Source organism: Garra rufa, chromosome 16 (genome assembly GCF_049309525.1).
Source record: "Garra rufa chromosome 16, GarRuf1.0, whole genome shotgun sequence".
In the NCBI taxonomy this organism is placed as follows: Eukaryota; Metazoa; Chordata; class Actinopteri; order Cypriniformes; family Cyprinidae; genus Garra; species Garra rufa.
In genome coordinates, this window is record NC_133376.1 from 31,563,386 (window position 1) to 31,577,654 (window position 14,269).

A 14,269-nucleotide genomic window follows, 5' to 3' on the forward strand; every position below is an offset into this window, starting at 1 on the left:
GAGATGAAGGATTGGATGATGAAGTTACTAAAGAGGAGAAAGGTGTGTGAACAGTTTCTACGCTTTTCGTAACATAAACAAATCATCCAATCTAAACATACAAGAGGTGATCAAAAGTTCAGAGATTATGCCCATGATAAACAATGGAAAACAGGCATTAGTCTGTTTGTGTAATGATGCAGTATAGCACTCCTGACTTGAAGTGAACGTGAAACCCGTCTCACTTTAAACCAGTGTTAATTTTGACAGCAAATTTTGATTTGGTCTTAGTCATAGTCTTCTGACTAAAATGGCATTTAGTTTTAGTCATATTTTAGTCATCTAAAGTATTTTTAGTTACTAAATATCATAAGATTTTATGATATAATCTACAGTGTAATGCATTTATTAAGCATTTCTCTAAAATGACCAAACTCATTGTACAGGTTTGATATTAAGGTTTATCATGATAGACACAGATTTATCTTCTGTGACATGCAACATGCCTTTATATTGAAATTAAGTGAAACCAAGAACATGAAAACCAAAAAATAAAGAAACCAAGAAATAAAGAAACAAGAACATGGTCTTCTTTTCAATAAAATGCCAATGGTTATATTATATAGGCTAATTATGCTTTCTTTATATAAACTTGTTTTAAGCAGACATATTTATTTATATAAATACATTTAGATTAATCTGTATTAGTGCTACTAAAGTGATTCAGTCAAGAACAGTGAGTTATTTTCTTTTGTCTTTCTTTTGTTGCTTGATTAACTTGATTAGACTGCTGTCCCTTTAAACCCAAATGCACGGATGTAATGTACTGATACGCGTCCGATATTCTCCCAACTTTTTACGTTCACCCATGACATAACAGAGTGTGTTTACGTGAATACTCCTCAAAACGGACAATTCAGCATCATTTTGTGTGTATTTCTCCATTCATGAGACGTGAAAGAGTATTCATACGCTGTGTAATTATTCATCAATGAAATTATCACTGCGTTAAACCCATTTTTCTTAAAATTCCATTCTTGAAAATTCCGATAGCCATAACTTTTGAACTGTTTTTACAAAATAAAAACAGTTTTGGAAGGGGCTTGAACTCAGCTTTTATATTGTATCACATGCTAAAAAAGGTCAAATTTCACCATGTGTTGGGTTTTCCTAGATCGCATCACATTTGTCACATTCTGAAGATGAAGGTCTTACATGTTTGGAACGACTTGAGGTTGAGCAATAAATGGCAGAATTTTCATTTTTGGGTGAACTATCCCTTTAAGAATGAATAAGCGACAACCATATATGTTTATTCTGGGGTGAACTGTCCCTTTAAGTATAAAGAGGCTGGTGATAATATTGTACTGCGTATATATACAAAGCAAGACCCTGACATGGAAACTCCTAACAAATCCTGGAAATTAAGCGAGTTCCACTTCGTGCCGGTTCAGGAAATGAGCCTTGCCAGTTTACCCAGTGTACTCCCTCCTTCTGGAGCCAACAGGATACTATGAGTAACAAATCTGAGCTGTGAGCCATTTAGTCCTTGCTAGCTTCTCATTCCCGTTATACTGCAGCACCGCAAAGAATATACCAGCAAACAAGAAATCACCATGGAGATGATGAGCTGTAAGGATGCAAGACTAAGCCTCTAATCTGATGTCACTTCTGCAGTCACTAAGCAAACATGTCAAAGGTCAGCACCTTATTGTACAGCATTTAATTCACAAACATTCCTATCAGGCACTAGACCAACCTTGTATGTGGGGGTGGAACATTCTTTGACTTGGGGAGGGTGTTTATATTGACAGATTGCTGAGAAAGCTAAGACACCACATATAGATAATCCTACACGTTTTCTGCCTTGTGCTTATTAGTCAGCACATGTCTAGATAGCATATTGTCCTTATAGAGATGGAAGACTGACACAAGACTCATTTCCAGCTATATGTATTTAGTTGCTGTGGCAACAGAGTTGGTTTTTCTAGTGTTTCTGGAATACAGAAATGTGATGCTCTCGCTAACCACTGACCTCTCTTCTCCAGGCTGAGAGAGGAAGCACTTATCCTGAGATGATAGGCTATCTACAGGACATCCAGCAGCTGGGAACACACAGCTAGGAAAATCCTTGCTTTATCTCCCGGAACAGGACCCCAAATGTTGATCATGAGGGCTCGTTGCTGTCACTGTACATCAACACACGCAAAGGAAACTAAATACTCAACTCAGCAAAATCATTTCTTGTTTTGAGTTTTTTCTTGGAGAGAAATCAGAAAATGGAGAGAAATCTGACTTAATACAATATAGAAAAAAGGCAGCTGCTTAAAACAAGATGCAAGAAACAAAAGTATGTAAAATAATTATTTTCAGAGAATATCTTTTTTTGTTTTCTATTATCTATTATGGACAAGGATCTTTTAAAAAAAGTTTTAGCAATATTTTTGATCAAAAAAATGCTATTTGATAAAAAATACAGTAATATAGTAAAATATTGCAATTAAATAACTTTTCTTTTTTAATACATTTTACAATCTAATTTATTCATCTGTTGGCAAATCTGAATTTTCAGCATCATTAGTAATATATTTGTATTATGTACACTACCACTCAAAAGTTTTTGGAAGTTTTAATGTTTTTTAAAGACGTCTCTTCTGCTCACCAAGTCTGCATTTATTTGATCCAAAGTACAGCAAAAACAGTAAAATTTTGAAATATTTTTTTACTATATAAACTAACTGTTTTCTGTTTGAATATGTTTTAAAATAAAATGTATTCTTGCCAATTCAAAGCTGAATTTTAGCATCATTACTCCAGTCAGGGAGTACTTCAGACAGGGCTAAGATTAAGCCAGGATTAGCCCATAGTTCAATTAGGACATTTAAGTAATTTTTTATAAACGTGCTTAGAAAAAAATATTACTGGTGTGCATCTTGAGACAAAACAAAGGCACTGATATATTTTTAGATCAGTCAGTACAAGTTTCTTTTAGTTGAAACAGCTCGGACTTACATTTTAGTCTAGGATTAGGTTTAAGCCTTGTTTGTGAAACCGGGGGTATATTTAGTAAATTATAATATAAGACTTAAAAATTTGTAACATTTTGTATTATGTATAATATATTATTATTAAAAATAAATACATTTTAAGATATATTAAAATATCTGTGCTGTACTTTTGACATGAAAACTACATTTATTATAAGGGTGGCTGCTTATTAAAAACAGACGTGTGAACTCCGTCACCTCAGAAAGCCCTTTTGATGGAAAAACAAGCATTAAAACTGTTTAATTAGTGTAATGACACAAATGTGTGTCAGTGTCAATGCCGTTGAAAGAACGCTTGTTCTGCTCTCAGCACAATGCCACCATTGACCCTTTTCTCCTGGTCAGAAGTCAGAGGGCAGTAAACAGCCAAACAACTTCTCCTAGTTAAAAATCACAGAACTTCGTAATGTGCGTTGTGCACTATGTCTCCATGGAGCTCTTGTTGGTCCTGGTGTTTCCTGTTCGTCGCCCTAGCTGTCAACACACGGCAAACCTCGTCAGCTCCAGATTTCTCTGGTAAGTGTTTTTTTTTTTTTTTTGCGATTTTGTGGCTGAGATAGAGGAAATTCAGCATGCTGTCTTGGAGCGAATCTCCCAAAGGAAAGAGAACATTCTGGGAACACAATCCTAGTCAAGTCAACAATCTGTAGTGTATCAGTTTAAGAGAGACGGGTGTTAGGGTCACAGAACTGTCCCATCCTTCTCCATTGTTTGAGAACAATCCATATAGGAATGGAAGGCAGTTATCTTATTAACCCACTCTGAACCAAAAACAAACATTTTGTCTAAAAGCTAGGCTGACGGAGTGCACATTTCAGGCTTCAAAAGACATTAGAATCAACAAATAGTGATAATACTGCAATGTTTATGTGTCATAGTAAGTCAGCTTTTAAGCATCCCTGATGAATGTTGGCTCACTAAATCAGTTGTTCTGTATAGTGGCTTCAAGTACTAATAAGCCAAGAATAGCTCATTGTGTTTATTTGTGAGTGTGTCTGTGCCTGGCACTGCATAACAGAGGGCTCTACAGATGCTGAATGGCCTAACCCGAGACAGAGAGAGCTACAGGCCAAACATTACAATTGCCATTGATCCAGTTCCTTCTGATTGAATACACATGGATATGGTCCAGTGAAAGAATGTTGCCATGCATGTTTACAACATAACAGTTTAGAAACCTGAGCTGCATGGAAAAGTGGAGGATATAAAAAAGGAGAAAAATTATTCTAGAGAAGGAAATGTATGCAGTATCTCTCATTTATGTTCTCCAGTTTAAGAATTAAATCCCAGGTTCGCAGTAAAGTAACAGGAAGACCTCTTTCAAATCCTGTCGGCGTTATTTCCTCAGTCTACATGACAGTCTTTAACCTTTGACTCTTTCTTTCAATGCAATTTTATTATAAGTTGAAGATTTAAAAGCTGACGATTTCCTAATATACCATTTTTAAAGGAAATGTGTCAATAGCAGCTTACCTTTGATTAAATTTTTTTGTTGTTGTTGTCTATAGATCTCTTTAGACTAATCCCCAAAACAAAGTATTAAAAAATAATGTATAATGTATTAATACAAATAAATGCATAGGCTTATCAAGATTTTTGTTCTATTTTATTATTTGTAACCCTGGAAAGTAGCATGGGCATATTTGTAGCAATAGCCAAAAATACATTGTATGGGTCAAAATTATCAGTTTTTCTTTAATGCCAAAACCATTAGGATATTAAATAAAGATCATGTTGCATGAAGATATTTTCCTAAATTTCCTACCACAAATATATCAAAAACTAATTTTTGATTAGTAATTAGCATTGCTTATTTATTCAGCAATTATATAATGATATATAAATCTCAATTTTATAACCTTATAACTGGTTTTGTGGTCCAGGGTCACATTTTCTCATTCCAAATTACAGAAATAAATTATTAAAAATTGTAAAAAAAAATATATATATATATATTAAGAACTGCATAAGCCCACTAAAACGATTAATGTTAATTTAGTCATTTCTCCATTTCCCCCTCCCAAATCACTGAAATTTATTATTAATACATTTGTATTAGGGTCAAATAAGAAAAAGGGTTTAAGCATAAAAACAATAAGTGTAATACTGCTTTAAATTGTTTTTCAACAACAACAACAACAACAAAAACATTAAAAAAATTTCTGTTTAATTTAATTGCATTTTTGTTTTTGTTTTTCTGAGCAAAAAAAACAAACAAAAAAAAAATCATACATTTTCCCCTAATTTACAAAAGACACCCACTAAAATGTCATTCAGTGTAACAATCTTGTCAGGCATATCTACACCAAAAATTAATTTATGACAAATTAAAAGACAAATTACTTTCACCCCAAATACTAAATAGTTGTAATTCTACATTTTAAAAAATTGCCACTATCCTAGGTTTTGCCTATTTGTCAGTACAATTTTTTTTAAGTCAGAATAAGCATGTTGTTTGAATTTTTTCTCCTACAACTTATTTGAAACCTTAATGTGCTTTCTATGGACATAAAATCACTTTTGTAAATTTCTTTTGATGTGGACATCTTAACACCTTTGACTTATTAATTGTATCATTTTTATCTTATTTGCCATTTTCTCCTTCAGAATCACTGTACTTTATTCTAAAAATAGGTTTTGTTAATTATTGCATGGGCCCACCAAGATACAAAATAATTAACAAAATTCTTTATTTTATTTTTATAGTTTTCCCCTCTAACCCAGATGGAAATCTCTATTATTGAATTACTGTATTTGTAAAATGAAAACAGCAGTTGTGGTAGAAACATGAGAAGGGCTTTCTGCATCGGAAAGTTTTAATGTCAGCCACACCTTGGAAGATTAGATAAGTGAGGGAGTTGGTTTGCCCATTGTCATTCTGCTGGATTTGCACTAACAGACTTGTAGAATCAGTGTACTGTACATTAGTTGTGGTCAATGCTGTTTTCTAAGTGCATTCACAATGCCTCATTTATATGCTGAGCAGTGGCAATAGTGATGCATGTATTCTCCTCTTAGATTACCTTCACAGGATCCTGAAGAACCACAGTGCCCATGCGTGTGATGGAGAGACACTGTCAATCAGATGCCCCGCCAGAACATCTGTGGCTGTTCTCTCAGCATTTTATGGACGCCGTGTTTCGAGTCCATATCTATGCCCACACCCAAACCCAAATGCAACAGAGGAAAACACAAACTGTATATCAACCACAGCCATTCAGGTTTCTTTGATTTACATTTAGTCATTCTTTGATTCTTTATGAAATCTCTGGAAATCATAACAATGAATGTGTGTCAGTCAGAATGTGTTTTTTTATGTCTAGAAAGTGATGTCTGAGTGCCAGGATCGACGGGAGTGTCAGATTCCTGTGGTGAGCCCTGTGTTTGGTCAAGATCCCTGCCCTGAAACCAGCAAATACATCATTGTCTCCTACAAGTGCAAGCCTGGTGAGACACCTATATTTGTCCTTCAGTGACACTTTGTAACCAAACAGGACATCTATAGCTGTTTACATGTGGCCAAACAGTCAAAATGATGGTTCGCTTGAATCAAAATGCTTGTAAACACCTCAATAATTTTGATTTAACTTGATCCAAATTCATTTCAATCTGATTGGTCTTGGTTTAGACCTGAAATAGTCTGACCAACAGAAACAAAAGCACATAAATGTATTAATCTGACTATCTTGTCAATTGGATTCAAAATATAATATGTTTTTCACACATCTAATGAATTTTCCTTCTCCACAGAGCATCATCGCTCGAGAACGGTGTGTGAGAATGAGCGGCTGAAGCTGGCCTGTAAGAATGACACGGTTTTGGCCATCTATTCAGCCACGTTTGGCCACCTGGAGCATGACAGCCTTGAGTGCCCTCAAGAGGCTAAAACAAAATCAGACATAGGTCTGAGACTGAAGTAACACTCTTGTCCCATCTAGTGGGAAGGTTCTGCTACAACAGCAGTGGCATCAAATTATATGTTCAAATCATTTTTTATTGTATATAGTAGAACATAGATAATCTTATATACAGGTGCAATCGAAATTATTCAACCCCCTAGAGACTGCAGTACTTAATACACAAATACACACTTTTCTGAAGATCCAGGACTTTATAAAAATTGCATCTAACAGATAACTGGCATATTAAAAGTGATAATGTCAATTTTTAATGAGTTCTAGGATTTTTTAATAACACAGCTATGTCATAATTATTCAACCCCTATTCAACATTAATATTTTTTAGTCACTTATTTGTATGGTGAGGAACAAAATTGTCTTAAAACACAGTTAAGCCTTTAGAAACTCTATTTTATTGAGTGGCAAATATGGCAAAATCAACAGAGCTCTCACAAAAACTATAGAGAAGAAATCATTTTATTACTTTAGAAAGTCTAAGGGTACATGAAGATTTTCAATACATTAAAAGTTCCTAGATACAGAGCTGGCAGCCTTATTCCTTAGTTTAAAATGTGTTGTTCCAGAAAACTTTTGAGGGTATTAAACAAAAAGTGTAACATTTTTGAGAAAAACCTACAGTGTACAGCCGTGGCCAAAAGTTTTGAGAATGACACAAATATTATTTTTCACAAAGTTTGCTGCTAAACTGCTTTTAGATCTTTGTTTCAGTTGTTTCTGTGATGTACTGAAATATAATTACAAGCACTTCATACGTTTCAAAGGCTTTCATCGACAATTACATGACATTTATGCAAAGAGTCAGTATTTGCAGTGTTGGCCCTTCTTTTTCAGGACCTCTGCAATTCGACTGGGCATGCTCTCAATCAACTTCTGGGCCAGATCCTGACTGATAGCAACCCATTCTTTCATAATAACTTCTTGGAGTTTGTCAGAATTAGTGGGTTTTTGTTTGTCCACCCGCCTGTTGAGGATTGACCACAAGTTTTAAGATCTGGGGAGTTTCCAGGCCATGGACCCAAAATGTCAACGTTTTGATCCTCGAGCCACTTAGTTATCACTTTTGCCTTATGGCACGGTGCTCCATCGTGCTGGAAAATGCATTGTTCTTCACCAAACTGTTGTTGGATTGTTGGAAGAAGTTGCTGTTGGAGGGTGTTTTGGTACCATTCTTTATTCATGGCTGTTTTTGGCCAAAATTGTGACTGAGCCCACTCCCTTGGATGAGAAGCAACCCCACACATGAATGGTCTCAGGATGCTTTACTGTTGGCATGACACAGGACTGATGGTAGCGCTCACCTTTTCTTCTCCGGACAAGCCTTTTTCCAAATGCCCCAAACAATCGGAAAGAGGCTTCATCGGAGAATATGACTTTGCCCCAGTCCTCAGCAGTCCATTCGCCATACTTTTTGCAGAAGATCAATCTGTCCCTGAAGTTTTTTTTGGAGAGAAGTGGCTTCTTTGCTGCCCTTCTTGACACCAGGCCATCTTCCAAAAGTCTTGGCCTCACTGTGCGTGCAGATGCGCTCACACCTGCCTGCTGCCATTCCTGAGCAAGCTCTGCACTGGTGGCACTCCGATCCCGCAGCTGAATCCTCTTTAGGAGACGATCCTGGTGCTTGCTGGACTTTCTTGGACGCCCCCAAAGCCTTCTTAACAGTGCAGTGGAATTTTTTTGGGGGGATTAAGTTAAATTTCATGGCAAAGAAGGTCTATGCAATTCATCTGATCACTCTTCATAACATTCTGGAGTATATTCAAATTGCTTTTATAAAAACTTAACCAGCAACTTTTCCAATTTCCAATATTTATGTAATTCTCAAAACTTTTGGCCACGACTGTATAGCCAAAGACTTGCAAGATGACCCAGTGAAAGGTGGATATTCCAATGCAGTGTATAGGAAAAACTAAACAAATATGGCCTTCCTGTTGAGGCATCTTGCTGAATACCACTCTTGACCAAGAAGAACAAAAAGGCAGACTTGAACATGCTAAAATGAATTGACATTGACCTGTGGAGAATGTTTTATGGAGTGATGTGACCAAACTCAAAAACTTTTTGGACCTATGGATCAGCAGTATGTCTGGTGCAAAAAAGGCAAAGCTTATAAACAGAAGAACACCATCTCCATCCTCAAAATTTGAGACAGATCAATCCTGTAACAGGGTTGTTTTACTGTTGCAGGAAGTGGAAATCATGACTGTATGAAGGTCATCATAAATTCTTTGAAGTATCAGTCCATTTTTCACAAGAATTGTGATGCCTTTGGTGCAAAGACTGAAGCTAATGATCAATGGACTTTTCTGCAGGACAATCATCCTAAAGTATACATCAGAATCTTCTTATGCTTGGTTCAGGGATCAGTCATAGAATGTACTTGGCCTGTTCAGTCTCCAGATTTAATTCTCATTGAAAATATTTGTTTGAATATTAAAAAAGCAAAGTGAAAACCAAAGAATATCAGTGATCTGAAAGCTTTTTCAGGTGAGGAATGGGCCAAGATTGCAGTAGAGAGGTGACAGAAGCTTCTAAGCACTTCCTAGTGGCGTTTATTGGTGGTTTTAAAGAATAAAAGATTCTGCACCAAATTTTACTTTTGGAGTTTGAATAATTTTGAACATGAACGTCTAGAGCCAATTTGATTTTATTCATTAGTCATCAACTTACATTCTCAGAATTACTCAAATGTGTATTAATAAACTTTCTCTAATAGTTTACTTATGCCTTTGTTGAGTTGTTTCCTCAAAATTGTGTTCTCTGCAGCAAAATGTCTTGCAGATCAAGGGGGTTGAATAATTTAGATTGCAACTGTGTATTCAAAAAGTCATTTATTTAATAAGATTATGTTTCCTGTTAGAGTGCTTGTCTCCGTCAGCCTTGAGGAGGGTGTCAAGGAAGTGTCATGGCAGGACAAACTGCTCTGTGATGGCTGACGCTCAGGGATTTGGAGACCCCTGTTTCCCTGGGACCAAAAAGCACTTGCGAGTCTCCTTCACTTGTGGTATGTTTCAATAGCTTTAGCAAAACTACCAAAACCTTTATACATTAATGTTGAAGCAGTCATAGAAAGATTTACTTTGTTGTTGTGCATTTAGTACCACGGTATCTGCTGGAAGATGTTGGACGTGGAAACATTGATCCTTTCTTGCTCTCTGACTATACACATGGTAAGAAAAAGGATTTTATAGTGGAAATTCTCTTAATTACTAAGCTAATTTTCATTTTAATAAACTAGCTTGTATTAAAAAGACATTGTCAATCTAATAACTGTGACTCATTCCATGTGTAAGTACTGCATAAAAAAAAGAAAGTTGTAATCCAAAGTTTGCATACACCTCGCAGAATCTACAAAATGGTAACAGTTTTAACAAAATAAGAAGGGACATAAAAAGTGCATGTTGTTTTTTTATTCAGTACTGCCCTGAATAAGCTATTTCACTTCACAGATGTAAAGAATTATTTCAAATGGTGAAACATTCCCTGATGCTTAAGAAGGCAACACAATGCATTAAAGGGGACCCCAGGTATTAAGACTTGTATGACTTAAAATGAATGTAAATGATGTCTCTTACTGAAATATGTAGTAGAAAACACATGAAAGATTTACGTTATTTCAAAAATCCACATTGTTTTATACATATTTTGGATTGTGGGGGGTGCCATTTTTTCGATGGTGTAAAATGGTTGCACTTGGTGAGCTATTGGCACTACCTGTTGCTATTTTTACTGCAAAACTGAAAATAAAATACAGATACAATGCCACATTGTGGGGCTTTTGGTTGTAATTTTCAGCTTTCCTAGCAATAAGAAGAGGAGAAAAGAATGGGAAGATGCCTGTGGATGAAATAAACTTCCTAAAGACCCATGTCTTTGTTCTATACACTTCAGCCCTGATGCCTTTGAGGCTTTTAGTAGACTACATCTACTAAAAGAGCTTACAAACGACAGAGACAAGAAACTCTAGATACCATCCTGGCAGGATGTAAACATTCCAAAAGTCTTAATACCCAGGTCTCCCTTTAAAGGTATAGTTCACCAAAAATGAAAATTATGTAATTAATTGTTCACCATTATGTCGGTCCAAAGCTGTAAGACCTTTGTTCATCTTGGGAGCACAAATTAAGATATTTTTGATGAAATCCAATAACTTTCTGACCCTGCATAGACAGCAATGCAACTACCGCATTCAAGGCCCAAAAAGGTAGTAAGGACATTATTAAAATAGTCCATGTGACATTAGTGGTTCAACCGAATGTTATAAAGCTGTGCACAAAAAAGTACTCTCGTAGTTTCATAACATGACTTAATTTGTGTTCTGAAGACAAGGGTTTGGAACGACATGAGGGTGAGTAATTAATGACAGAATTCTCATTTTTAGATGAACTATCTCTTTAAGAGATGGGGGGGGGGGGGGTGTATTAGAAATCAAGCATATGAAAATGTTCCTTTTCTGTGAACTTCAGGGCAGTACTAAATAAAAAATGAAATGCATTTGTATTATCCTTACTGTTTTATCAAAGATTTATCAAGATTTTTAAAGCTGTATGTAAACATTTGACCACAACTGCACATGACTCAGCTATATAACATTGATAGTCTTGCTGACTGCTGGATGCAATCCCATCTTCCCCCTTCACAGGAGGGTGGTATACTGGCCCCGGTGTGTCCAGACCACAAAACATTTACACCAACTCTCTGGAAATCTTTTCCCAAATCCAGGGTATGTTAGATGTGTGGGTCTGATCCTAGAATGTTCACTGATTTTACGCCTCTTTACTTAATATTATTCATCTTTCTTTTTATTATCAATGTTTATTCAATTTCAAAATGTACACATAAATTTTGTTATATCTGCAACATACATGAACACTTAACACAAACTATCCACCTTTTTCTTCATGATGCGGCCATTTGTAAATTTTATGGGTCTGGCTTCTGATCTCAGCCACATCCAGCTATTTTTAGCTGCACAAAACAGCTTGTTTTGCTGCTTGATATTGCAAATTGGTGTGTCTCACCATATTATTTTGATGTATTATCTTAATTATGAGCACATTGGTTTGTAGTGCAAACAGTTTTACCATTGTTATTTCCCTAGCGGCTAATGAACTGGAAGTCTCAACCATAGGCTTACTGCCGCATTAAAGAAAAAGGTGGATATACACATGTCAAAGCCTTAGAAAACAAATGAATATATATATTCATATATATTTCACACACACACACACACACACACACACACACACACACACACACACACACATATATATATATATATATATATATATATATATATATATATATATATATATATATATATATATATATAATTTTTTTTTTTTTCATAGTTTGCTAACATCAGCAGTCAGCAATGGCCTCTTCATATACTAAATGTGTTATCTTTCTAATAGATTTATCCTCTTGTTGTCTCTATTGTATGTATTGTTTACTGAATTTTATTATTATTTTCTTCATCTTGGCCTCTTTTTTCCATTTCCCCAAGGTCTTCCAGAGACAGTGGCTTTATATTTTGTCTCTGGCATCTGTGCTGGCTTGTTCTTCTTGCTCTGTTTGTTCGGCCTCAAATCCACCCTGATTAGAGATCTGAAAGACTTGGCCTCTGAGCTAGGAGATGAGCTCAAGTCTTCCCATAGGACACATGGAGGACTAATAGATGATTTTGACGACGAAGACGCCTCCTTGCGCTCTTCTTTCCGCCACCTCGCACGCCCTTACCGCACGCCAGACGTCTTCAACCAAGAGATGATAATGACAGTGGTGATGGAGGACAGGAAGGATGAAGACAAACCTGAAATGCCCAATGGAGATATCTGGCCTCATATCAATTCCAGTCCTTATGCCATGCACAAAATCAAAACCTCGTCTGCTTAATCTTCATGTTGTGTGCAAATCTGACTGTTTTCTCTATTAAAAGAAACACTAATTATGCGATTTAACATGAGTGAAGTTCAAGATTAGATGTTCTGGATCATGTGTAACAAGAATTTTGACATTGTTTTGAAATGTTTTTTTGAATAGACTGTATTTATGTATGCATTTTCATATTTATGTATAATTCAAACTGTGATCTGATTTCTTTGGATGGAGTGCACATTAAAAATAAAATAATGGTGTGCTTATCAAAAACAGCCATCCAGGTGGAATTTGGTTTGAAATTTTATTATCTAAAAACAGATAATCTGTTCTGTGTGACAAATGGATGTACTGAAATAATAATACACTGGCAAAACACACCCACCCAAGTATTATGCAACCAATGCGCATTAGCCCCATTTGGGCCATTCTACAGAACAGGTCCAAAGTCAGAGTTGGAAACATCTTGATTTTTTTTTTTTTTTACAAAAAATTTTTACGTGTGCAAATTGTATAATATCCATCATAAACATTTTTAGTAATTGTGCAGGTAATACTCTCATTGTGTTTTCAGAAAGTTTTGGGATATTTTTCTTTTCCCCCAAATATGTATCTACCGACAGTAATATATAAGAAGAAGGGTTATATTGAACTATTGATTTAGCTTACATCTACATTGTAAATATATATATTTTTGCTATTTTATTAATTTTTTTTCCAGAGGTAATTCAATAACAATTACATTTTTAACAATATTTAAAGTGTATTTTATTAGATTTAATGTATTTTAAATCAAAATTTTTCTTTGTAAAAAGGCAAAAAGTTGATCATACTGATTTCCAACTTAAAGGAACACTCCACTTTTTTGGAAATAGGCTTATTCCCCAATTCCCCCAGAGTTAATAAGTTGATTTTTACCGTTTTGAAATCCATTCAGCCGTTCTCCTGTTCTGGCGATATCACTTTTAGCATAGCTTAGCATAGATCACTGAATCCTATGAGACCAATAGCATCGCGTTCAAAAATGACCAACGAGTTTCGATATTTGTAATTTTAAAAACTTGACTCTTCTGTAGTTATATCGTGTACTAAGACCGGCGGAAAATGTAAAGCTGCGATTTTCTAGGCCGATAAGATTAGGAACTACACTCCCATTCCGGCGTAATAGTCAAGGAAGTTTGCTGCCGTAACATGACCGAAGCAGGAAGCAGGCGCAGTAATATCAAGCAGCACATCGCAGCACAACGTGACCAACTGCATGCACAGGGAGCGTTCCTCGTTGGAAGTTACCCAGCTGGGAACTAATTTCAGGTGCTGCATGAAATTACTGTGCCTGCTGCATCCATATTACGGCAGGGATGGGAGTGTAGTTCCTAATCTTATCGGCCTTGAAAATCGCAGCTTTACATTTTCCACCGGTCTACACGATATAACTACAGAAGAGTCAAG

At 35.7% G+C, this 14,269-nt stretch overlaps 1 protein-coding gene across 2 annotated transcripts; it reads left to right on the top strand.

Moving 5' to 3' along the window:
- Window positions 1-3,339: 3,339 nt before the first annotated feature.
- On the top strand, window positions 3,340-13,095 carry LOC141288752 (protein eva-1 homolog C). 2 transcript variants are annotated; one of them, XM_073820922.1, is made up of 8 exons: window positions 3,340-3,542; window positions 6,045-6,247; window positions 6,350-6,473; window positions 6,777-6,929; window positions 9,804-9,947; window positions 10,042-10,113; window positions 11,586-11,666; window positions 12,450-13,095. In XM_073820922.1, the coding sequence occupies exons 1-8, from the start codon at window positions 3,449-3,451 to the stop codon at window positions 12,836-12,838; spliced, it is 1,260 nt and encodes a 419-aa protein (XP_073677023.1). In that variant the 5' UTR covers window positions 3,340-3,448; the 3' UTR covers window positions 12,839-13,095. The 2 variants fall into 2 exon arrangements, with proteins under 2 accessions (XP_073677023.1, XP_073677024.1); XM_073820923.1 differs by lacking the exon at window positions 11,586-11,666 and having other exon boundaries at window positions 3,342-3,542.
- Window positions 13,096-14,269: the final 1,174 nt, after the last annotated feature.